The 26,521-nt window shown below is 39.6% G+C and overlaps 1 protein-coding gene across 2 annotated transcripts in view; it reads right to left on the bottom strand.

Annotated features, from left to right (window-relative positions):
• rapgef4a (Rap guanine nucleotide exchange factor 4a) overlaps window positions 1-1,878 on the bottom strand; it is a 121,890-nt gene extending 120,012 nt beyond the window's left edge. Inside the window, exon 1 of one of the 2 annotated variants that reach the window (XM_061971634.2) lies at window positions 1,779-1,878. In XM_061971634.2, the coding sequence (XP_061827618.2) occupies window positions 1,779-1,815 (37 nt within the window). In that variant the 5' untranslated portion in view covers window positions 1,816-1,878. Of the gene's footprint in view, window positions 1-1,688 lie in introns of both variants that reach the window. The other variant, XM_072914454.1, reaches the window with a different exon arrangement.
• Between the last annotated feature and the right edge of the window lie 24,643 nt (window positions 1,879-26,521).

The raw sequence follows: 26,521 nt of genomic DNA, 5'->3' as shown, positions 1-26,521 counted from the left end.
GGCAAGCGATCAAATGTTTGGAAGCCGCAGCTGCATGCGTACTCACGGTACCGCGTCTGCGCATCCAACTCAAAGTCCTCCTGGTAAGAGTCTCTGTTGTCCCAGTTCTCCACAGGCCAATGGTAAAGCTTGACTGTCATCTTTCGGGAATGTAAACAATGAAACACCGGCTGTGTTTGTGTTGCTGCAGCCGCCCGCAATACACCGCTTCCCACCTACAGCTTTCTTCTTTGCTGTCTCCATTGTTCATTGAACAAATTGCAAAAGATTCACCAACACAGATGTCCAGAATACTGTGGAATTTTGCGATGAAAACAGACGACTTAATAGCTTGCCACCATGTGGTCCCAAAATGTCCTCTACAATCCGTGACGTCACGTCATCTTACCGAGACGTTTTCAGCAGGATATTTCGCGCGATATTTAAAATTGCACTTTAGTAAGCTAACCCGGCCGTATTGGCATGTGTTGCAATGTTAAGATTTCATCATTGATATATAAACTATCAGACTGCGTGGTCGGTAGTAGTGGGTTTCAGTAGGCCTTTAAAGGGCTTTGGTCCTTAGAACAACTCAAATCTTCTCTTTTTTCCCCTTCCAGTTTATTGTAGGGTTAATTAGAGGGTGATTAGGTTGATAACCTTAAACATCCCAGAACGAGCTAGTCAGGTTACTTCTAGACCTCCACCCCAGATCATACCTCACTCCTACCCACTTCTCCAAAGTGGGCTGGCTCAGGGTGGAGGGCAGAGTAAAACAACTTGCACTGAGCGTAGTCTATAAATTTCGCTACACCTCCCTGATCCCGAAGTACATATCAAACTACTTCCTGAATGACCGCCATAACCACAACACCAGGGGGAGCTCCACTAACCACGTCAAACCCAGATTCCGATCTAACAAAGGTCTTAACTCATTCTACTTCTATGCCACATCAATACTACCAACAGGTGTAAAAGAAAGGGCATCTCTATCCTCCTTCAAAACAGCACTAAAAGAACACCTCCAGGCAGCTACAACCCTAGAATGTATTGAATGTACTCTGATGATTAACTTGTGTGATGACTGTATTATGCAGATAGTATATATTTATACCATGAATTAATTAATGTGGACCCCGACTTAAACAAGTTGAAAAACGTATTCAGGTGTTACCATTTAGTGGTCAATTGTACAGAATATGTACTGTAAATAATGGTAAAAGATTCAATCAATCAATCAATGTAAAACATTGCATTATTTTGAGTTTAAACTAATAAACAAATCATCACAACATTGCTTTAAGTTGAACCAAGTTCATTAATCACACACATGTACAAGTAAATATACAGCTTATATACCGAAGTAAAAAGTAAATAAGCAACTTAACTGAGTATTTAAACATAAGTATAAGCCAAACATAAGCATCCACTTTTTAATATTTCAAATTGATAAAGCCACTCAAAGTTCAGATAAACACAAAGAACACAATTTTACCATGAATTGATTTACGTGGACCCCGACTTAAACAAGTTGAAAAACTTATTCGGGCGTTACCATTTAGTGGTCAATTGTACAGAATGTGTACGGAACTGTGCAATCTACTAATAAAAGTTTCAATCAATCAATCAAACAGTTTGTAGCTCAAACCAAACGTTTCAAACAAAGCATTAACAAATTTAGAGCTATAGCATCCAAGTTCATTTCCTACCAGTTGTGTGTGACCAGGAACTAAGGAAACCCTCTTTGGCTTTTTTCTTCTTCTAGTTGCTTGCTTTGTTTAAGCTTTTCTTTCTCTTACCAACAGGCTTTTCCATCTTTCTTCTCCAAGCCCACATGCTGCTCCATTCCGTCCCTGCCACCTGACAGGAAGTTTGGTGAATTGTGATGTGGCTGTTGTGTTTCTCTGCCCCCTGCAGGTCTGGAGGGGGACCAGTGGATATTTGGAATGATACTGCTTCTGTCTTCTGTTAGTTGAAGGAATTCATGTACCGTATTTTTCGGAGTATAAGTCGCTCCGGAGTATAAGTCGCACAAGATCAGTTTTTGAGGTTTTAGATCAGTGGTTCTTAACCTGGGTTCGATCGAACCCTAGGGGTTCGGCGGAGGTCAAGACACACCCTACTCATCGTGTAAATAAAAACTTCTCCCTATCGACGTATTACGGATACGGCAACAGCAGAAGTCAGACTGATTTGCAGGTGTGTAATTTGTTGTGAGTTTATGCACTGTGTTGGTTTTGTTCTTTGAACAAGGTGATGTTCATGCACGGTTCATTTTGTGCACCAGTAATAAAACATGGTAACACTTTAGTATGGGGAACATATTCACCATTAATTAGTTGCTTATTAACATGCAAATTAGTAACATATTGGCTCTTAACTAGTCATTATTAAGTACTTATTAATGCCTTAGACGGCATGGCCTTATTATAACCCTAACCCTCTAACCCTAACCCTAACCAGATAACTCTAAATTAAGTCTTTGTTACTTAGAATATGTTCCCCTAGTGTCCAAAAAAATCTAAATTAAGTCTTTGATACTTATAATATGTTCCCCATACTAAAGTGTTACCAAAAACATATAACTTTGTCTTGAATTAGAAAAAAAACAACATTTTATTTTTCACTAAAGAAGGGTTCGGTGAATGCGCATATGAAACTGGTGGGGTTCGGTTCCTCCAACAAGGTTAAGAACCACTGTTTTAGATCAAGGGATGTCGTTTTGAGTTTGTAAAACCATTTGAAAAACTTGTGATTAAGGGCTACATAAATACATTTTGATTGATTGATTGATTGATTGATTGGTTGATTGATTGATTGATTGATAGATGGATTTTCTAGGCACATTGTTGAAAATACAATTAAGCAAGACAACTACATTAATGGAAAAAAAACTGCAAAAAGGCAAAAAAAAGTTTAACTCTAAATAATAATATGCTTTGTCACTTACAACACAAAGCTTAAATGATCATTATAAACATAATGGCCCCATATACTTTAATTTTTCAGTATGTGGCCCTTGGCCGATATAGTTTAGATATGCCCCTAATTTAAACAAATATGGTCTCTTGTAGAGGCAACTTTTTGACTTCCTGTTGTCATTAAATGTAAGTTCTGAGTGTGCTTTAGAGGTGTCCAAAGTACATTGTTGCAAATTTTTTATTGGCCCGCTGCATATTCTAAAAATGTAAATAATGATTAGATAGTTGATATGTTACACACATTTGCATTTGCACAGCAGAGGACATGGGTTTGATTTCTGGCCAAGGCAGTAATTCCAAAACCACTCGTGTGATTGTCTCACTGTGCATAACAACATCTGAAAGGGGTTTTGAGGGACACTCATTTTTTTTGTCATCTACAAACCCCGTTTCCATATGAGTTGGGAAATTGTGTTAGATGTAAATATAAATGGAATACAATGATTTGCAAATCATTTTCAACCCATATTCAGTTGAATATTCGACAAAAACAACATATTTGATGTTCAAACCGGTAAAAAAAATTTTTTTTTGCAAATAATCATTAACTTTAGAATTTGATGCCAGCAACACGTGACAAAGAAGTTGGTAAAGGTGGCAATAAATACTGATAAAGTTGAGGAATGCTCATCAAACACTTATTTGGAACATCCCACAGATGAACAGGCAAATTGGGAACAGGTGGGTGCCATGATTGGGTATAAAAGTAGATTCCATGAAATGCTCAGTCATTCACAAACAAGGATGGGGCGAGGGTCACCACTTTGTCAACAAATGCGTGAGCAAATTGTTGAACAGTTTAAGAAAAACCTTTCTCAACCAGCTATTGCAAGGAATTTAGGGGTTTCACCATCTACGGTCCGTAATATCATCAAAGGGTTCAGAGAATCTGGAGAAATCACTGCACGTAAGCAGCTAAGCCCGTGACCTTCCATCCCTCAGGCTGTACTGCATCAACAAGCAACATCAGTGTGTAAAGGATATCACCACATGGGCTCAGGAACACTTCAGAAACCCACTGTCAGTAACTACAGTTGGTCGCTACATCTGTAAGTGCAAGTTAAAACTCTCCTATGCAAGGCGAAAACCGTTTATCAACAACACCCAGAAACGCCGTCGGCTTCGCTGGGCCTGAGCTCATCTAAGATGGACTGATACAAAGTGGAAAAGTGTTCTGTGGTCTGACGAGTCCACATTTCAAATTGTTTTTGGAAACTGTGGACGTCGTGTCCTCCGGACCAAAGAGAAAAAGAACCATCCGGATTGTTATAGGCGCAAAGTTGAAAATCCAGCATCTGTGATGGTATGGGGGTGTATTAGTGCCCAAGACATGGGTAACTTACACATCTGTGAAGGCACCATTAATGCTGAAAGGTACATACAGGTTTTGGAGCAACATATGTTGCCATCCAAGCAACGTTACCATGGACGCCCCTGCTTATTTCAGCAAGACAATGCCAAGCCACGTGGCTTCATAGTAAACGAGTGCGGGTACTAGACTGGCCTGCCTGTAGTCCAGACCTGTCTCCCATTGAAAATGTGTAGCGCATTATGAAGCCTAAAATACCACAACGGAGACCCCCGAACTGTTGAACAACTTAAGCTGTACATCAAGCAAGAATGGGAAATAATTCCACCAGAGAAGCTTAAAAAATGTGTCTCCTCAGTTCCCAAACGTTTACTGAGTGTTGTTAAAAGGGAAGGCCATGTAACACAGTGGTGAACATGCCCTTTCCCAACTACTTTGGCACGTGTTGCAGCCATGAAATTCTAAGTGAATTATTATTTCCAAAAAAAAAAAAAAAAGTTTATGAGTTTGAACATCAAATATGTTGTCTTTGTAGTGCATTCAACTGGATATGGATTGAAAAGGATTTGCAAATCATTGTATTCCGTTTATATTTACATCTAACCAGAGGTGGGTAGAGTAGCCAGAAATTGTACTCAAGTAAGAGTACTGTTACTTTAGAGATTTATTACTCAAGTAAAAGTAATGAGTAGTCACCCAAATATTTACTTGAGTAAAAGTAAAAAGTATGTTGTGAAAAAACTACTCAAGTACTGAGTAACTGATGAGTAACACACACACATATCATATATATATATATATATATATATATATATATATATATATATATATATATATATATATACATATACACATACATTGATATATACAGTATATCATTTATATTTATTTATTTTGCCGTTTTTGTTTACATGTTAAAGGTGTTTTAATGAATATACATGCATGTTTAACACATATAGATTCCTTTCTTTCATGTTGACAAGAGTATAAGTTGGTGTATTACCTGATTCTGATGACTTACATTGAATGTAATCAGACAGCAATGCTTAACGTCCACGTTTTCAAATGCAGGAGAAAAAAAGTTCCTCCTTTCTGTCTAATACCACATGAAAGTGGTTGGTTTTTGGTATCTTATTTGTCCAGTTTCCATATTCGTTTTCACACACTTTACAAGAAATACATTGGCGGCAAATTCCGTAGCTTGCTCGCTTGTTTGCGCTGGCTTTCGGAGACTCTTATTTTGAAAGCGCAGGCGCGATGGAGCGGCACTTTTATTGTGAAGACAGGAACTGTGCAGTCAGTCTTTAGGCTTGTGACGGGATGTACATTTGAAATAAAAAAAGTGTCTTTTTTCCTTCACACTTTTGATTGATTGTTTGAAACTTGTATTAGTAGATTGCACAGTACAGTACATATTCCGTACAATTGACCACTAAATGGTAACACCCCAATAAGTTTTTCAACTTGTTTAAGTCAGGTCATGTGACCCTCTGTTTGATTGGTCCAACGTCACCAGTGACTGCATCTGATTGGTGGAACGGAGTCAAACGTCACTAGTGACTGCATTTTATTGGTGGAACGGAGTGAAACGTCACCAGTAACGCAGGCACTTTGAAGGTCTGTCTGACAGACCAAAACAAACAAAGCGTGCATTAACAGATCGATAAAAATTAGTAGCGAGTAGCGAGCTGAATGTAGATAAAAGTAGCGGCGTAAAAGTAGCGTTTCTTCTCTATAAATATACTCAAGTAAAAGTAAAAGTAAGTTGCATTAAAACTACTCTTAGAAGTACAATTTATCCCAAAAGTTACTCAAGTAGATGTAACGGAGTAAATGTAGCGCGTTACTACCCACCTCTGCATCTAACACAATTTCCCAACTCATATGGAAACGGGGTTTGTATCACAATGCTAAAATGTCAAAGTTTTCCTTTAATAACTTGAGCTACATTTGATTGGTTTTAGCGTCTTTGATGCACAAACTGCATTAAAGTGGCCCCCTGCCTCCTTACATTTTTTTGTGTATGCACCTTAAAGAATTTGATGGTTTGCAATTAAAAAAAAGCCTTCATCTTAAAATGGGGTGGGGGGGGCATTGATGTCTATCAGTTTCCTTGGTAACAAACAACAGAACTATGGTGCAGCGCTACAGATCTGTCTGTGCTGCCAACATTGTGAAGAAACTGTGGGCATACCAGGTTAGCTTTCTTCTTCTTGTTTTGAAGCAGGTTGTTCCTCCAGAAAGGAGCCTACACACTACACAACATTTCGTACAGAAGCATATAAAAAAAGCCTATACAAGAACAATAATGCCTGTATTCCATTGCCACTCATTTATTAAACATGCACATGTGTTTAATATTGTGATGGTAGTGGAGTTAGTCTGCTACATTAATCAATTATAAATCGTATTTTACTGTAATGCAATACAGTTCATAGTTATCCTTTCTTAAAGCTGTTTTTTCATCCATGTTAGTTAAGCTCATAGATCAAGATTTGCTCCCATTAAAAAGCTAAGCTTTGTAAAGTCACAAAGGACTTAACCCTGTAAGACCCCTCGTTACCTTTAACCATCCTAAAAAACAATCTGTTATATATATATATTTTTTTTTTTTTTTTTACTACATTTACATAGTCATTGGGTCCTATTGTTCAGTCTCACAATGCTATTGGAACGTACATTTGTTTATAAGTCACGCCTTCTGGCCATGAACTCACACAACATCTCAAGGTTTCCTTCGAACAACATCTATTTGTTTCATTGGACCGGATTCATCAAATTCAAGTAAGTAAAATGTCTTTTATATTTTTTTTGGTTGTTATTACAATGTGTAGAGCATGTACATATGTAGTTTTTGTGGAACAGATGCATCAAATTTCATTTAGAGCTTGTTATATAATTGTTGCAATTATACAACATTGGGTGAATGTGGTAGTCAAATAGCTGGCTTGTTGCAGTGGGCTCAAACAGGTTGTATTCCCTCCACTACACCACTGCCTGAAGTATTTTCTCTAGACATGGACAGTATACATTCTACCCTTGTGTTGTGTTCTGGTCAAATTTGACTGATTTAAAAGTTGTATCTCTAAAAAATGTAGTTAATTGATCAGCCTGACCTAAAATTCCATAACTTCAGTTCAGAATTCAGTTCTGGGGAAAGGAATTTTCCGGACTGTGTGGATGTAATGGGGGTATGCATGTTTTCCTTTTAGTATGATAATTAGAGGCATTAATCCATTGATGGAATTTGGACACTTTTGTCCAAAGCGATTTACCAGGCAGACACTATTGTCTACCCTGAACACTTGGTCCACCACCTGTTGCTGATGTGATGCCACGCAACAGATTCCAATCCCTGTTGACGTCACTGTCATGTTGTTTACAAAATGTAATATCTGAGACGGAAAAGAAAGACAAACTATGGAAACTCAGACTCTGGCTTGATTCATTCAGAGAGAAATGCCTGCAGGTCGTACCAGAAGAACACAACTCTGTGGATGAGATGATGAGGCTGCAGACACTGCAATACAGGATACACCAACACACAATGCAGAAAGTGTGATGTTCGTCTTTGTTTTGCAGACGACAGGGACTGTTTTTAGGACTTTCACCAATGAAAGTCTTCATGACCAATGTCATGAAAAGAAAAAAAGAGGGGGGGAAAGTGTTTTAACAGTTTTATCTTGTTTCATATTTTTTATATTTGTAACAGAGGTGGGACCAAGTCATTGCTTTGCAAGTCACAAGTCTCAAGTCTTTGCCCTCAAGTCTCGAGTCAAGTCCAAAGTCAAGACTGGAAAGTCTCAAGTCAAGTCCCAAGTCCTGCATTTTGAGTTTCCTGTCCTTTCAAGTCGTTTTAACCACAGACTAATGTATTTACACAGATTGTGTATGCTTTTAAAACGCTGTATTTATTTATTAAAACAAGTGCATTTGAAATTGCAGGGGAAAAGATAGTGGTGACATTGCACTTCATAATAGCACTACTAACCAGTCATTTTAAACATGTAACTCATTCCTTCACAGAATAAACACATTTGAAAAAACAAGTGCAACTGTACTTATTTGCACAAAAGTGTTAACATTGTATTTCCATGGCATATTGCATTGTAACTAGTTCCACAGCAGTTTCTATCCTGTTCTTACCTTATCTCATTGATCTCATCTCATACTGTATGTGTGTTGATGTGTGCGTACACTTAAAAACATAACAAATATATGAACATAACAATGAACAGAGTTGTACTTTTTAGATGTCAAGGCCCTATGCAATATGTACACATATTCTTAATATAGTATACATTTTAACTGACCTTTATTTGACTATGTTTGTCTTTTTGTAGGTGGCTAAAATACACGGTGCTGCTGACCGCCGTCTAACGTTACGTTACTGTGTGTGATACATTGACTAACGTAATGTTACTGTGTGTGATACATTGACTAACGTAATGTTACTGTGTGTGATACATTGACTAACGTAATGTTACTGTGTGTGATACATTGACTAACGTAATGTTACTGTGTGTGATACATTGACTAACGTAATGTTACTGTGTGTGATACATTGACTAACGTAATGTTACTGTGTGTGATACATTGACTAACGTTATGTTACTGTGTGTGATACATTGACTAACGTAACGTTATGTGTACCCTGCTTAAAAAAAATCACTGGACAAAAAGTATGAATAAGGTAACGAACTGCAGTGGATGCAACATATTGCTGTGTTTGCAATGACGTTACAATCATATACATCTTATAAGTAGACGCAGCATTGGTTGCTGTGACGTGAGCAATTTAGCCGCCATCTTGAAGTGGTGATGAGGAGCCGGCGAGCAGCCTAAACTGACAGTTGACAGGTAGAAAACAAAGATGCCGGGCTGGTGTTCAGCGTTTTCCTGCTCAAATGAGCGGACTGTTGAAAATAGGTATCGGGGAATTACTTTTCACAAGTAAGATTTAACATTAACGTACTATTGGTTGTATTTTATGAAAATAATATTAGCACAGAGTTGAGACGGAGCAAAGATCTTCAATATTTGTATGTGAAAATCACAAATAAATCTTCTGGGTGAGGATGACCCCCCTACAGGGGTTTGGTTTACAAACTTTCAGCCCCACCTAAAACAAAATTCACCAGCCGCCACTGATTATGATGCATTCTCATTTTAGGCAAAGTATAAGACAATACTTTCTTAACAGTATAATTGTAACCAGGAATAAGTCTTCAAGTAACAATATTCAAATACTAACATCCATCCATCCATTTTCTACCGCTTATTCCCTTTTGGGGTCGCGGGGGGCGCTGGAGCCTATCTCAGCTACAATCGGGCGAAAGGCGGGGTACACCCTGGACAAGTCGCCACCTCATCGCAGGGCCAACACAGATAGACAGACAACATTCACACTCACATTCACACACTAGGACCAATTTAGTGTTGCCAATCAACCTATCCCCAGGTGCATGTCTTTGGAGGTGGGAGGAAGCCGGAGTACCCAACGCAGTCACGGGGAGAACATGCAAACTCCACACAGAAAGATCCCGAGCCCGGGATTGAACCCAAGACTACTCAGGACCTTCGTATTGTGAGGCAGATGCACTAACCCCTGTACCACCGTGCTGCCCCAAATACTAACATTGTTGGGTAAAACAGAATTTGGTTTTATTCTGAATCCAGTGAAACAGATTGGTGGTTTTAGCTGATATGAAGACTTTCAGGTGTTTATATGTGTTTATGTTTAAGTATTTGGCAGACGCTTTTATCCAAAGCGACTTACATAAAAAATACATATAAAACAATCACTGCAAACATGATCATTTAAGGGAAGAATGTAATAGAAAATATCAATACAAAGTGTCAAGACAGAATAAACTCTCTGCTGCTGCAGCAACAGAGATACAGTCTACAGGTCCCTAAGATATATAGATATCTAATGTATTCATGCATGATTTCTGTAGGATATACGCATGTATATATAACCTAATCATATTCTTTCTTCAATTTAAAAATAGTTTACCGTTTTATTCCCCTTCTCTGGGATTATATTCCCAGTTTTGATCTCGGACGTCTGGTCGCTTATAGCATATAAGAATATTACATTACTGTTAAGCAAACTATGAATAATAAAACACGCCAAAACATGTGTCTGTTATCATAGCTACACGTATGACAAAAAAGGGGGGTGAAAATCAGTGGTATTCAGTGAGGTGAAATGAATTAAATGCGCTGACAGTTCATTGCTCCTGCCAAATGAATTGCACTGAGTGGAGCGGATCACCACTCCAAGATGGCGGCCACGCGTCTCGTTTGCGCCAGTAGGCAGTAGCGCTCTATGCTGCGTCTACTTATAAGATGTCTATGGTTATAACGTTCGCAGTGAGTTTGCAGCCTCACTGATTTAACTACACAGCAAATTAAAGTCATGTTACTCAGCCAATAAACGTTATCTTACATTCAAAACTTACCCTTCTTTGTGCAACTTCAAATGTCGAACGAAGTTGGAAGTTGTTGCGTCTCCGTCTGTGATATTCGAACTGCGTGATTTGCATACTGCAATTCGTTTTTTGTTGACCAAGTCGTAGTTTTTATACCCGAACGAAACCAACTTTGGCATAATTGTTTCTCACTGGCACATTGTTTGACAACTCTTGTTCATTGGTTCTCCTGCACTTTGATTGGATGAATGCTGTGTGATGAAAACAACGTAGATTTAATTTGATTGGCTGTTGTACTGAGAGCACACAAGCTGACAGGAACAACACGCTTATTGACGCAGACGAAGAAAATGAAAAATACGGAGCGCTCCCAAATAACTTTTTAAGCTTTGGATTTTGGGGAAAGTAGCAAGTCATGTCAAGTCAAAAGGCTCAAGTCCAAGTGAAGTCACAAGTCGTTGATGTTAAAGTCTAAGTCGAGTTGCAAGTCTCTTTACATTTTGTCAAGTCGAGTCTAAAGTCATCAAATTCATGACTCGAGTCTGACTCGAGTCCAAGTCATGTGACTCGAGTCCACACCTCTGATTTGTAATAGATGACTTCATAAAAATATAACTAATGTGTGATTATTATTAATGGTATATACCGTTATGGGGATAAGTGAGCAGTAAACCCTGCAAATGAACCCTTAGTTGTTCAGACAACGTGAGTACAAATACAGAAATTCTGCTCCCAAATTGCCCAATGTTGCAATATTACAACATTTCTCTAAAAACATACATAAACTTTTTTTTTAACTCTTCAATTTCTGCATCAAATGCCTCCTACAACAACATCTGAAAGGTCAAATATATTTTTTTTAGGTTTTTCTATATTTGGGTCTTACAGGGTTAAAGTTAGTATTATTTGCAGATGATACAACTGTGTTTTGTTCAGGAGAGAACACACATAAGCTAATAAAAGAATAATGACAGAAGAAATTAGCAAATTAAAAAGATGGTTTGACAAAAACAGACTATCTTTGAATCTCAGTGAAACTAAAATAATGATATTTGGTAACAGTAGAAGAGAAAGTCAAACACAAATACAAATAGACGGAGTAAATATTGAAAGGGTAAAAGAAAACACATTTTTGGGTGTAATAGATGATCAAATTAACTGGAAACCTCATGTCAAAAATATACAACATAAAGTAGCAAGAAACACGTCAATAATGAATAAAGCAAAACATGTTCTAGACCAAAAATCACTTCATTTTCTTTACTGCTCACTAGTGTTACATATCTGAGTTACTGTGTAGAGACATGGGGAAATAACTAGAAATGTGCGCTTCATTCACTAACTGTGTTACAAAAAAGATCAATTATAATAATACATCATGTTGGCTATAGAGAACATACAAACCAGTTATTTATTGAATCACAAATATTGATAACGATTTGGTGCATTTGCAAACATCTAAAATGAGGCACAAAGCAAACTATAACCTGCTAGCCAAGAATGTACAACAATTCTTCTCAACAAAAGAGGAGAAATATAATCTTAGAGGAAAACCTAGTTTAAAACATTTGTACGCTCGTACAACACTTGAAACCTTTATCATATCAGTATGTGGAATTAAATGATGGAATGGATTAAGCAAAGAAATGAAACAAAGCAGCAATATGATTCAGTTTAAGAGACTGTTCAAAGTGTTCACAAAGTACACACTACAAGAATTATTTTGTTTTTGTTTTTATTGAGACAAAGATTATTTATGTATTTAATATTTGTTTACCGAGTGGTTAGAGTGTCCGCCCTGAGATGGGTAGGTCGTGAGTTCAAACCCCGGCCGAGTCATACCAAAGACTATAAAAATGGGAGCATTACCTCCCTGCTTGGCGCTCAGCATCAAGGGTTGGAATTGGGGGTTAAATCGCAAAAAATGATTCCCGTGCGCGGCCACCGCTGCTGCTCACTGCTCCCCTCACCTCTCAGGGGGTGAGTCAAATACAGAGGACACATTTCACCACACCTAGTGTGTGTGTGACAATCATTGGTACTTTAAAGGCCTACTGAAATGCGATTTTCTTATTTAAACGGGGATAGCAGGTCCATTCTATGTGTCATAATTGATCATTTCGCGATATTGCCATATTTTTGCTGAAAGGATTTAGTAGAGAACATCGACGATAAAGTTCGCAACTTTTGGTCGCTGATAAAAAAGCCTTGCCTGTACCGGAAGTAGCAGACGAGTAGCGTGACGTCACAGGTTGTGGAGCTCCTCGCATCTGCACATTGTTTACAATCATGGCCACCAGCAGCGAGAGCGATTCGGACCGAGAAAGCGACGATTTCCCCATTAATTTGAGCGAGGATGAAAGATTCGTGGATGAGGAAAGTGAGAGTGAAGGACTAGAGGGCAGTGGGAGCGATTCAGATAGGGAAGATGCTGTGAGAGGCGGGTGGGACCTGATATTCAGCTGGGAATGACTAAAACAGTAACTAAACACAAGACACTCTATTTGCCACAACACAACCAGGCTTATATTTAATATGCCACAAATGAATCCCGCATAACAAACACCTCCCCCCTCCCGTCCATATAACCCGCCAATACAACTCAAACACCTGCACAACACATTCAATCCCACAGTCCAAAGTACCGTTCACCTCCCCAAAGTTCATACAGCACATATATTTCCCCTAAGTCCCCAAAGTTACGTACGTGACATGCACATAGCGGCACGCACGTACGGGCAAGCGATCAAATGTTTGGAAGCCGCAGCTGCATGCGTACTCACGGTACCGTGTCTGCGTATCCAATCAAAGTCCTCCTGATAAGAGTCCCAGTTCTCCACAGGCCAATGGTAAAGCTTGACTGTCATCCTCCAGGAATGTAAACAATGTGTTATCCGGCACAACAGTCAGGGGGTGCATTCTACGGCGGGGGTGCGTTATCCGGCACAACACCTGCCGCAATACACCGCTTCCCACCTACAGCTTTCTTCTTTGCTGTCTCCATTGTTCATTGAACAAATTGCAAAAGATTCACCAACACAGATGTCCAGAATACTGTGGAATTTTGCGATGAAAACAGACGACTTAATAGCTGGCCACCATGCTGTCCCAAAATGTCCTCTACAATCCGTGACGTCACGCGCAGGCGTCATCATACCGAGACGTTTTCAGCAGGATATTTCGCGCAAAATTTAAAATTGCACTTTAGTAAGCTAACCCGGCCGTATTGGCATGTGTTGCAATGTTAAGATTTCATCATTGATATATAAACTATCAGACTGCGTGGTCGGTAGTAGTGGCTTTCAGTAGGCCTTTAATGTTACAGAGAACAAGGAAATTGGATAAAATTGCTATTGTATGAAAAGGGGTAGGATTAAATAAGCTCAGCTTCTTCCGACTCCTTTTCGGACGTGCTGCAATGAAACAACTGGGAACATGTGATGCACTACATTGTATCGTATGCATGTTCCACATAAACTGAAACTGAACTGAACCGAATATCGATCAACCGGCTAAGCCTGTCACACACTTCCCAAACAGTTCTAGGAAAAAAATCTTTTATTTTAGGACTTTCAGTCAGGATTTTGAAAAATCTCCTCGCTACATGAGACGAAAGTCTGGTTTCTACGTGAAATCATCGTACTGTCATTGACACAATAAGAAACAACTGAACCCTGCATTAACGAGGACAGTGGCAAGGAAAAACTGAGCCAGTCTGCCTTACAGTACATTGAGAAAGAGTAGAGGGACAAAGGCAGAAACACTGTACACAGTTGTTTTTAGACTACTGTTTATATCCATCCATTTTCTACCGCTTGTCCCTTTTGGGGTTGCGGGGGGTGCTGGAGCCTATCTCCGCTGCATTTGGGCGGAAATGTTCATTATATCTGGAGCCTCGCAGGGTTCAATTTGATTAGCAACATATAAAATCAAACCTTATAGCAGACCTGGGCAAATTAAGCTTTGAGCTTTTCAATCTGGCCCGCCGGACATTCCCAAATACATTTTTTTAATGTTTAAGATGTAAAGTGTAGCTGCCATTATGATGTGCAGTGATGTTTTCTAATGACCGTAAGTCTTCAACTATACTGGTCATCTAATTAATAATAATAATAATAACACTAATACATTTTATTTATAAGGCGCCTTTCTGGGCACTCAAGGACACCATACAAAATCAAAACAATAAAATCAAATTGGATAAAAACAACAATAATAACAACAACAAAGATAGAGAAGAAAAGATGATTACAATGAATAGTCAGTCAGGAATATGTGTGTTTTGAGTCTTGATTTGAAGAGAGATATTGAGTCTAAGTTATGAGGGTCTGGTGGCAAAGAGTTCCAAAGATGTGGGGCAGAGCGGCTGAAAGTTCGGGCACCCATGGTGGACAGTTTAAATAAAGGGACAGTGAGATGGATGGATGAAGAGGATCTTAGGGAACGTGAGGGCGTGGCGACATGGATCAGGTCAGAGAGATATGACGGAGAGAGGTTATGGATGGCTTTGAAAGTGAGGAGAACTATTTTAAAGTGGATACGGTGTTTGATGGGTAGCCAGTGGAGTTGCTGCAGAACAGGGGTGATGTGCTGGATTGAAGGGGTTCTGGTGATTATCTGGGCTGCAGAGTTCTGGAGAAGCTGAAGTTTGTGAAGTGACTTGTGAGGGAGAATTAGTTACTATGGTCATCAAATTAGTTACTATGGTCATCTAATTAGTTACTATGGTCACTATGAGGTATCTCAGATTGTAGGTGGGTTTTTTTCACTATGTTTGTTGCATTTTGGTTGCGTTTCGGTTGATTGTAAAATATGTTGTCAATATTCAGTGTTTTATCCTTCATAGTTAATATTGTAAATCCCACATTCTTTATTTTCATGTACATTCTGTAAAAAAAAATTCAAATTCCATTCTGTTTTTTTAAGGCGGTCTGTCATAACGTTTTTAGCTTTCAATCATTATTGTGAGGTTTTGTATTAGTGTTCCTAAAAATAGATATAGTGGCCCCCAGACACACTTTTTTATCTAAATCTGGCCCCCCGAGTAAAATAATTGCCCAGGCCTGCCTTATAGTAACATAACACATAAGACACAAAAAGCCTTAAGCCAACGCTGAGGCAGAGAGAGAAAACAGGTGGATTGGGGGAGGGATGACAACATTGTGTATAATAGTTAACACTTCTTCCTAATACAGCCTATAAAGAACAGTACTGGTCCAAACATTGATCCCTAGGAACTTAATGACTAACTCTACTTAACAGGCTGTAAGCTTCTCAACAAAAATAGTAATAATAATAACCAGTATAATTTGGTTCCTGTAATGTTAATGCTATGTTTTTTTATCGCTGTCTTAGAATGTGCTGTTTCGTGTATGAAGAAAGTGCCTTGAACTGTCGCCATATAAATAAGGCTGACTTGATTTGACTGTAAGTGTGGTTTTCGTCCTGGTCGTGGAACGGTAGACCAGCTCTATACTCTCGGCAGGGTCCTTGAGGGTGCATGGGAGTTTTTCCAACCAGTCTACATGTGCTTTGTGGACTTGGAGAAGGCATTTGACCGTGTCCCCCGGGAAGTCCTGTGGGGAGTGCTCAGAGAGTATGGGGTATCGGACTGTCTGATTGTGGCGGTCTGCTCCCTGTATGATCAGTGTCAGAGCTTGGTGCGCATTGCCGGCAGTAAGTCGGACCCGTTTCCAGTGAGGGTTGGACCCTGCCAAGGCTGCCCTTTGTCACCGATTCTGTTCATAACTTTTATGGACAGAATTTCTAGGCGCAGTCAGGGCATTGAGGGGATCCGGTTGGTGGCTGCAGGATTAGGTCTCTGCTTTTTGCAGATGATGTGGTCCTGATGGCTTCAACTGGCCAGGATCTTCAGCTCTCACTGGATAAGTTTGCAGCCGAGTGTGAAGCGACTGGGATGAGAATCAGCACCTCCAAGTCCGAGTCCATGGTTCTCGCCCGGGAAAGGGTGGAGTGCCATCTCCAGGTTGGGGAGGAGATCTTGCCCCAAGTGGAGGAGTTCAAGTACCTAGGAGTCTTGCTCACGGGTGAGGGAAGAGTGGATGGTGAGATCAACAGGCGGATCGGTGCGGCGTCTTCAGTAATGCGGATGCTGTATCGATCCGTTGTGATGAAGAAGGAGCTGAGCCGGAAGGCAAAGCTCTCAATTTACCGTTCGATCTACGTTCCCATCCTCACCTATGCTAATGAGCTTTGGGTTATGACCGAATGGACAAGATCACGGGTAGGGATGATGTTTGATAAGAAATTATCGAGTTCGAGCCCATTATCAAATCCTCTTATTGACTCCTTATCGATTCTCTTATCCAATCCAGATAGGTTGTTGTATGTGGAAAAAACACACAATATTTGGTTTAACAAAAGCTCACTTTTATTTTATAAGAAAATAATCAAATCAAATAAATAAATAAATATTGACTGTTGTTACCCCCCTAAAAAAATAAAAAATAAAAATAAATATTGACTGTTGTTACCCAAAGTATATTAAGTGGGATTTTTCCAGAAAAACAAATATATACAGTAACACAAAAACAACCTGTCTCTTTGATCACTATAGGTGTATAAATAATACTATAGTGTTAAATAAAATCAGTCCCTTGGGCACAAAACTGAAAATAATACAGCTCTCCAAAATGTGCACTTCTGCTGCTATTGGAACATCCTTCTGGGGTCCATCAGTGTGGCCTCTTCCAGGAATGACTGCACGTCTTTGTCCTGGAGGGAAAATGAGGGACAGACACAACATATAATTAGGGGGGAAATTAGCTGAATGTGAAGACTAGGGTGTCTGTTATTAAGTCTTTAGCATCAGTATGTGGAATTAAATAATGGAATGGATTAAGTAATGAAGTTAAACATTGTACTGATATGATCCACTTTAAGAGGTTTTTCAAATGAATAGTGCTTACAAAGTACAAAGAAGAATTATGAGAAATACTTTCAACCTTATTGAAAATAAGATATTCTTCATCTCAGTATATTAATAATGACTGAATTAATTAATTACATATTACAAAACTGTTGTATATACTAATTCACAGATGTTATTTTATTATAAAAAGGTCAGTAAATGATATATTTATAAATTTGTAAACGCTCTGAAGTGGGAAAGGGGTAGGATTAAATAAACTTTACTTCTTCCTACTCCTTTTCGGACATGATGTAAAGTGAAATGATATGGAACTGTGATGTGTTATGCTGTAAGTGTGTTCATGCACGAAATAAACTAAAGAAAGAAAGAAAGCACTAGTTTATTAAACAGACCTGCAAACTCTGGAGTGGTGTAGGCTACAAGATACCGTTAACGTTATCAGACACATACAAAAAGGCTAACGTTAACGTTACCGTTAGCCACTGACTATGCTTCGGTAACGTTAGTCTAGCTAACATTACTGCAGTCCTGGTTGACATAAGAGGTAACCTTATTTTAGCCTAAAGGCTACGAGTGAGCAGATATGGAAATTTACCGGAAACAGTTAACGTTAGTTACTCACCAGCACTATCACTGGAATTGGCGCTGCAGGTTGAAGCAGAGGAAGAGGAGCGTGCTTCGTCATCTCTGTCGCTGCTTCTCCACGACACCTTTCCTGAACGTTCAGGTTATGTACGGCCTGAACATGTCTCATCATGCTTGTTGTGCTTCCGCCCCTTACATGAGAGTGAAGCCTGGCAATAATTGCAGATAGCCGTTTCCTCGTCGTATTTTTTTCTAAAATGAAGCCATACCTTGAGGCGTTTTTTCCGGCTGCTTCTTTTCGTTCTTTTTTTCCCCTTTTTTTTTAACCTTTATTTATATATTTCAATTACAAACAGACGAGAAACAAAAACAGTACAGAACAGTACAAAAACAGTACAAAACACAGTCAGAGGGTTGTAAATTCAAAGTAACTAAAATAGAATACAAAAAAGTATATATATATATATATATATATATATATATATATATATATATATATATATGTATATATGTATATATATATATATATATATATATATATATATATATATATATATATATATATATATATATATATATATATATAATAAACCTTGTTGCTGCTTCTGTATCTGCCGTCTAATGACTGAGCTACATAATTTTCTGGGTTGTACCACAGGGCATTTCCTGTGAGACAGGATTCGTTCCAAGGATTCGAATAAAGAACCAACTCTTTTTCTTTACTATAGTGGACTCGATAACGGGAACCGGTTCTTAAAAAGGGATTTGAGTCCATGGAATCGGTTCTTTTCTTATCGAACAACCGGGAGAACCGGTTTCGAACATCATCCCTAATTACGGGTACAAGCGGCCGAAATGAGTTTTCTCCGCCGGGTGGCGGGTCTCTCCCTTAGAGATAGGGTGAGAAGCTCTGCCATCCGGGAGGAGCTCAGAGTAAAGCCGCTGCTCCTCCACATGGAGAGGAGCCAGATGAGGTGGTTCGGCCATCTGCTCAGGAAGCCACCCGAACGCCTACCTAGGGAGTTGTTTGGGACACGTCTGACCAGCAAGAGGCCAAGGGGAAGACCCAGGACACGTTGGGAAGACTACGTCTCCCGGGATCCCCCGGGAGGAGCTGGACGAAGTGGCTGGGGAGAGGGGCTTCTATGCTTAGGCTGCTGCCCCCGCGACCCGACCTCGGATAAGCGGAAGAAAATGGATGGATGGATGATCTGACTGTGTGGGTGTATAATAGTGAGTTAATAAAAGTGTTTTGTTTATACAATAGTATCTGTATATGTGTGTAATGAGCCACTTCATGGCTGTTCTTTATTGTAGTGTTTGTATTTTAGCAAACACAAAATCAAATGCAACACTCTTATCTGCCAATAGAGAGCAGCAGTCACAGCGTAAAAGCCCATTTACTATCAGTGCAGAGAGAAAACCACTAAGATTCATTGTTGGTATCACAGAGTGAACAGGAGTCAGTATGACAGTTGAATTTTTAACATTAAGTGCACTCTGGAAGCTACTGCATTTGATTATTTGTGTTCTTAACTTTGCACAAAGACAATTCTTCCTCACTGTTAATCGTGCAAGCTTGAGTTCAGGAATGGATAACATGAAAGTCGCATTCCTGTCATGCTGAATGCCACCGAGCAAGAATGCAAGACATAACAAAGTCTGTAGACATTAGCACATAAGTGCAGCAGGGCGCTACAGTTTGCAAATATCGATGAACGGTGCAGGGATTTTCAAAGTATTTGACTATTATCTAGCTTCACCTACCTCTTTTAAAAATTATGTTCTTTCAACACTTGTGTGAGAGGTTGCCATAGGAACCACTGCCTGTGCTCGAGCATGCCATGTTACCCCAAGAAGAATGCCCACTGACTGTGTATATATGGCCTTTCAGGCCCACAGTTGCTAGGAGACGATCCAGAGTACTCGAAATAGTAAACACTAGGACGCATGCAGCCTTTTGTAGGGCAAACATATAATTATGTCGGATCACTATCACTTGGGGGAAGTACTGTAGTGTACGGTAATTCCTTTGCAAAAATTCAAGAAAAATTCATCCTTGGAACATACTGTATACTCACACTAATATTTGGGATGTACTATTTAATTTTTTAAAGTTATATCTATTAAATCTTTATTGTAAACTACACTGTTTTTTTTGTGTTTTTTTGCATTAGGGCTACAACGATTAGTCCTAATAATAGACAAAAATTCATCAACAAACATTTGTTATTGTCAACAAATGTTTGTTGACAATTTTTTAATTGATAAACTGCCATAATTGAATACAAGTGTAAAAATGTACTCAATTATGGTAAATAATTGCAGCTAAATAACCCTAACAGTACTGGATAAAAAAATATTTTTTGCACTGAATGTAATGTTTCACAGGATGCCATGCACTTTATGTCTGCAAATTTATTTTTCACTGTGGTTATATTCTTTGTGACATAAAGTAAAACGTCCATCCATCCATCCATTTGCTACCGCTTATTCCCTTTGGGGTCGCGGGGGGCGCTGGAGCCTATCTCAGCTACAATCGGGCGGAAGGCGGGGTACACCCTGGACAAGTCGCCACCTCATCGCAGTAAGTAAAAGTAAAACGTAAAAAGTTTTTTTGGTTACAATCCAATGTACTATGGATGGATGTACTAAAACCTTTTTTTTTCGCTTTATGGCGACGGTTTCATAAAATTATACAATATCTTGTCCTTTAACATTGCTTGATTTCAAAAAAAGAAAATTAATAAACACGTATAGGGTGGTTTCCTAAAATAGGAGAAAAAAGAGACTGATCTCAAATTCAACCTGGATTGAAAAGTGATTGAAAGGTAGATAATTGATGAGCCTTTTGTCTGCTTTTGTGTATTGCTGCACCGTGCCGGGGACACTCAGGAGCGCAGTTGTCTGTGGCTTCATGTCAATATTTGCCTCTATTAATTGTATTTAATTGTATTTCTGGACTGTATATGTCAAAAATTCAATAAACAAATGTTTTTTTTTAAAAAAGAAAAAAGAAATAAACAATAGTTACCACCAATGTAATGTATTGAAAAAATAGTACAGCCATCCATCCATCCATCCATCTTCTTCCGCTTATCCGAGGTCGGGTCGCGGGGGCAGCAGCCTAAGCAGAGAAGCCCAGACTTTCCTCTCCCCAGCCACTTCGTCCAGCTCTTCCCGGGGGATCCCGAGGAGTTCCCAGGCCAGCCGGGAGACAAAGTCTACCCAACGTCTAGCCAACTCTGACTCATCATACAAACACCAACCAATCCCAGTGGATTTTATCCGTTGGACGTTGTCATTGATCCAGGTGACTGTATTCTCTCCATATTTTGTTCTGGCCTTGATTCGCAGGCCATTTTTTCTTTTTCTTTGTAGCTTTTAGCCTTGATGTAAGCTACTTCGCTACCTGGGTTTAAAAGTAGCTAAGCCACAAAAAAAGCTACCCGTAGCTAAACTACCGGCAAGCTACTATATACTCCGATGATTAACTTGTGTGATGACTGTATTATGCTGATAGTATATATTTGTGCCATGAATTGATTAACGTGGACCCCGACTTAAACAAGTTGAAAAACTTATTGGGGTGTTACCATTTAGTGGTCAATTGTACGGAATATGTACTGTACTGTGCAATATACTAATACAAGTTTCAATCAATCAATCAATACTGGAAGATGTAGTTAAGCTATGTAGCTTAACTAAATGTAGCTTGTTACTGCCCATCACTGCATTCAGTACATATACATAAATCAAACTCATCCTAATTGCACAGCATAACATAGTCATTATTTCATAATTTAAGTAGAGAGGTCATGCTTAAGTTGGTTTTCCAACTGAGTCAAAATCAAGACGCGGACTCAACATTAAACTCAAGCGTGTACAGCAGATCATACGCAATAACCGTTTGACAAGTCGAAAAATAAAAGCTGACTCGTCGTCAACGATTGAAATGCTACCTCAGTAGAAGCATTTAAGTCCCATTTTAAAATTAATTTGTATACTCTCGCCTTTAAATAGACCCCCCTTTTAGATCAGTTGATCTGCCGTTTCTTTTTTGCTCTGCCCCAGTCTCCTTCATGGAGGGGGGGGCACAGGTTTGGTGGCCACGAATGAAGCGCTGGCTGTCCAAATTCGGGACCCGGGGTGGACCGCTCGTCTGTGCATCGGTTGGGGACGTCTCTGCGCTGCTGACCTGTCTCCGCTCGGGATGGTCTCCTGCTGGCCCCACTATGGACTGGACTCTCACTATTATGTTAGATCCACTATGGACTGGACTCTCACACTATTATGTTAGATCCACTATGGACTGGACTCTCACTATTATGTTAGATCCACTATGGACTGGACTCTCACACTATTATGTTAGATCCACTATGGACTGGACTCTCACTATTATGTTAGATCCACTATGAACTGGACTCTCACACTATTATGTTAGATCCACTATGGACTGGACTCTCACTATTATGTTAGATCCACTATGGACTGGACTCTCACACTATTATGTTAGATCCACTATGGACTGGACTCTCACTATTATGTTAGATCCACTATGAACTGGACTCTCACAATATTATGTTAGATCCACTATGGACTGGACTCTCACTATTATGTTAGATCCACTATAAACTGGACTCTCACACTATTATGTTAGATCCACTATGGACTGGACTCTCACTATTATGTTAGATCCACTATGGACTGGACTCTCACAATATTATGCTAGATCCACTATGGACTGGACTCTCACTATTATGTTAGATCCACTATGGACTGGACTCTCTCACTATTATGTTACATCCACTATGGACTGGACTCTCACTATTATGTTAGATCCACTATAGACTGGACTCTCACTATTATGTTAGATCCACTATGGACTGGACTCTCACAATATTATGTTAGATCCACTATGGACTGGACTCTCACTATTATGTTAGATCCGCTATGGACTGGACTCTCACAATATTATGCTAGATCCACGATGGACTGGAGTCTCACTATTATGTTAGATCCACTATGGACTGGACTCTCACAATATTATGCTAGATCCACTCGACATCCATTGCACCGGTCGCCCAGGGGTAGGGTTCTCCACATCTGCGGTCCTCTCCAAGGTTTCTCATTGTCCCATTGGTTTGAGTTTTTCCTTGCCCTGATGTGGGATCTGAGCCGAGGATGTCGTTGTGGCTTATGCAGCCCTTTGAGACACTCGTGATTGAGGGCTATATAAGCAAACATTGATTGATTGATTGATTGATTGACTGATTGAAACTTTTATTAGTAGATTGCACAGTACAGTACCAGTGACGTGCGGTCACTAGAGGCAGGTGAGGCAGGGCCTCACCTGCCATCATGGAAAGAAAAAAAATGTAAAAAGAAAAAAGATTAATTAAATTGTTAAATGTATCCAGTGATTATACTACAAAGTTATTTTCCATTTAACTTCACCAGTTTTAGATTATTTTTATTCAAAATCGCTGAATTTTCACATTTGCCGTTCAAATACTGAGAAGAGACGGTGCGGTGATCAGCAGCCAGTTGAGGCACGTCACTCAGTTGTGCCTCAACATGGATTGCACAATGACTCGGCTAACTGCTGGCCTGCTGTGCAGTGAGACCGTATTGCTATATGAATTATATTATACATTTCCATAGTTTAGTTAGCTGAGGTATATAATGTACAGTGTATTTTGTCAACAACTGTATGTGTGTAACGTATTTCTTGTGCTGAGCGATCATAAAACTGCTGCGAAGACGCACTGGCTGAGGCTCGCGTAACCCCGCCTCCTGGTGCCGGTTAAGGCACCTTCGCCGCAGACTGCACCCCCCAACGGGAGCGCCACACCAACCAAAGCCCACACCCAAACCCTCCACGTGCAAGACCGAATCCACCCAAAAAAAGTCACTTAACAAGAAGCCAAAAAGTGCAAAAACAACAATGCTCGCGCCGGAGGAGCCGTGAACGACTGCAGGGACACAACATTAGGTACACCTGCAGACTGCAGCACGGATTTCATATTTCATTCATTCACAACTCCTCCAACACGAACACCACTGTTCCCGCACTTATAAGTAAAGGTAAGACCATAATAACGTTTTTTTTATTAAATGTGCTTTTTTGTGTGCTACAGTTTGTATGTGTAAAGTTAAAGTTAAGTTAAAGTACCAATGATTGTCACACACACTAGGTGTGGTGAAATGTGTCCTCTGCATTTGACCCATCCCTTGATCACCCCCTGGGATGTGAGGGGAGCAGTGGGCAGCAGCGGCACCGCGCCCGGGAATAATTGTTGGTGATTTAACCCCCAATTCCAACCCTTGATGCTGAGTGCCAAGCAGGGAAGAATGCTGGTATGAGCTTTTAAACATAACCCGTTAACTGCTGCCAATCAAATGGTGAATAAGATACTCTTTAGCAGAGGTGTGGACTCGAGTCACATGACTTGGACTCGAGTCAGACTCGAGTCATGAATTTGATGACTTTAGACTCGACTTGACAAAATGTAAAAAGACTTGCAACTCGACTTAGACTTTAACATCAATGACTTGTGACTTCACTTGGACTTGATCCTTTTGAATTGACATGACTTGACATGACTTGCTACTTTCCCCAAAACCCAAAGATGAAAAAGTTATTCGGGAGCGCTCCGTATTTTTCATTGTGTACTTGTCTATCAGCGTTGCGTGTGTCAGCTGGTGTGGTCTCAGTACAACAGCCAATCAAATTAGATCTACTTTGTTTTCATCACACAGCATTCATCCAATCAAATTGTAGGACAACCAACGAAGAAGACATGTCCAAACCACACGCCAGTGAACAAAAAATGATACCTAAAATAGTTTTGTTTGGGTATAAAAATTACGAGGTGGTCAACACAAAACGGTTTGCAGTATGCAACACATGCGGTTCGAAAATTACTGATGGAGAGGCAACAACTTCCAACTTCGTCCGGCATTTGAAATTGCACAAAGAACGGTAAGTTTTGAATGTAAGATAACGTTCATTGGCTAAGTAACGTGACTTTTATTTGCTGTGTAGTTAAATCAGTGAGGCTGTAAACTCACTGCTAACGTTATAACGTTATTGCAAACACGGGAATCTGTTGCAGTTCACTACCTTATTCATACTTTTTGTTCAGTGATTTTTTTAAGCAGGGTTACGTTAGTCAATATATCACATGTAACGTTAGACGGCGGTCAGCAGCACCGCGAATTTTAGCCACCTAAAAAAAGACAAAAATAGTAAAATAAAGGTCAGTTAAAATGTATACTATATTATGAATATGTGTACCGTTTTAGCTAGCTTTCTGACATACTGTTGGTTGTTTACCTCAGCGGTCCCCAACCACCGGGCCGCGGCCCGGTACTGGTCTGTGGATCGATTGGTATCGGGCCGCACAAGAAATATATATATATATTTTTTTTTTCTTTTTTATTAAATCAACATAAAAAACACAAGATACACTTACAAGTAGTGCACCAACCCAAACAAACTCTCTCCCCCCTTTTGTTCTGGGCATTGAACATGAAGACTCTTCCTTCACTGTTCCGAGTGGCCATGAGAGTCTTGGCAGTGCCTACCTCCAGTGCTCCAGTGGAGCGAGTTTTCAGCCATGGTGGCATCATACTACGCCCCGATCGTGCACAAATGACTGACAGACTCTTGGCTAATTTGGTCTTTTGCAAATGCAATGCAGCATAGGGCCCTGACAAAAGTACAACTTTTTTGTTATGTTCACGTATATGTCATGTTTTTTCAATGTTAACACTTTTGTACAAATAAGTACATTTGCACTTTATTTTTCAATGTGTTTGTTCTGTAAAGGAATGAGTTAATGTTTAAAATGACTGGTTAATAGTGCTATTATAAAGTGCAATGTCAGCACAATTTTCTTTCCTGCAATTTAAAATGCACTTGTTTTAATAAATAAATACAGCGTTTGAAAAGCATACACAATCTGTGTTAATATATTAGTCTGTGGTTAAAAGGACTTGAAAGGACTCGAAACTCAAAATGCAGGACTTAGGACTTGACTTGAGACTTTCCAGTCTTGACTTTGGACTTGACTCGGGGCTTGCCTGTCTTGACTCGGGACTTGACTCGGACTTGAGGGCAAAGACTTGAGACTTACTTGTGACTTGCAAAACAATGACTTGGTCCCACCTCTGCTCTTTAGGGTTCATATGTTTGTAAATCTGACTGTGATGAAGTCAGTGCCTCACCAGCCATCAACCTCACTGCACGTCACAGTACAGTACATATTCCGTACAATTGACCACTAAATGCTAACACCCGAATACGTTTTTCAACTTGTTTAAGTCGGGGTCC

Source organism: Nerophis lumbriciformis, linkage group LG13, assembly GCF_033978685.3.
Source record: "Nerophis lumbriciformis linkage group LG13, RoL_Nlum_v2.1, whole genome shotgun sequence".
Classification (NCBI taxonomy): Eukaryota; Metazoa; Chordata; class Actinopteri; order Syngnathiformes; family Syngnathidae; genus Nerophis; species Nerophis lumbriciformis.
Note: the sequence above shows the minus strand (reverse complement) of the source record. Positions and strands in the feature narration are given on the sequence as shown.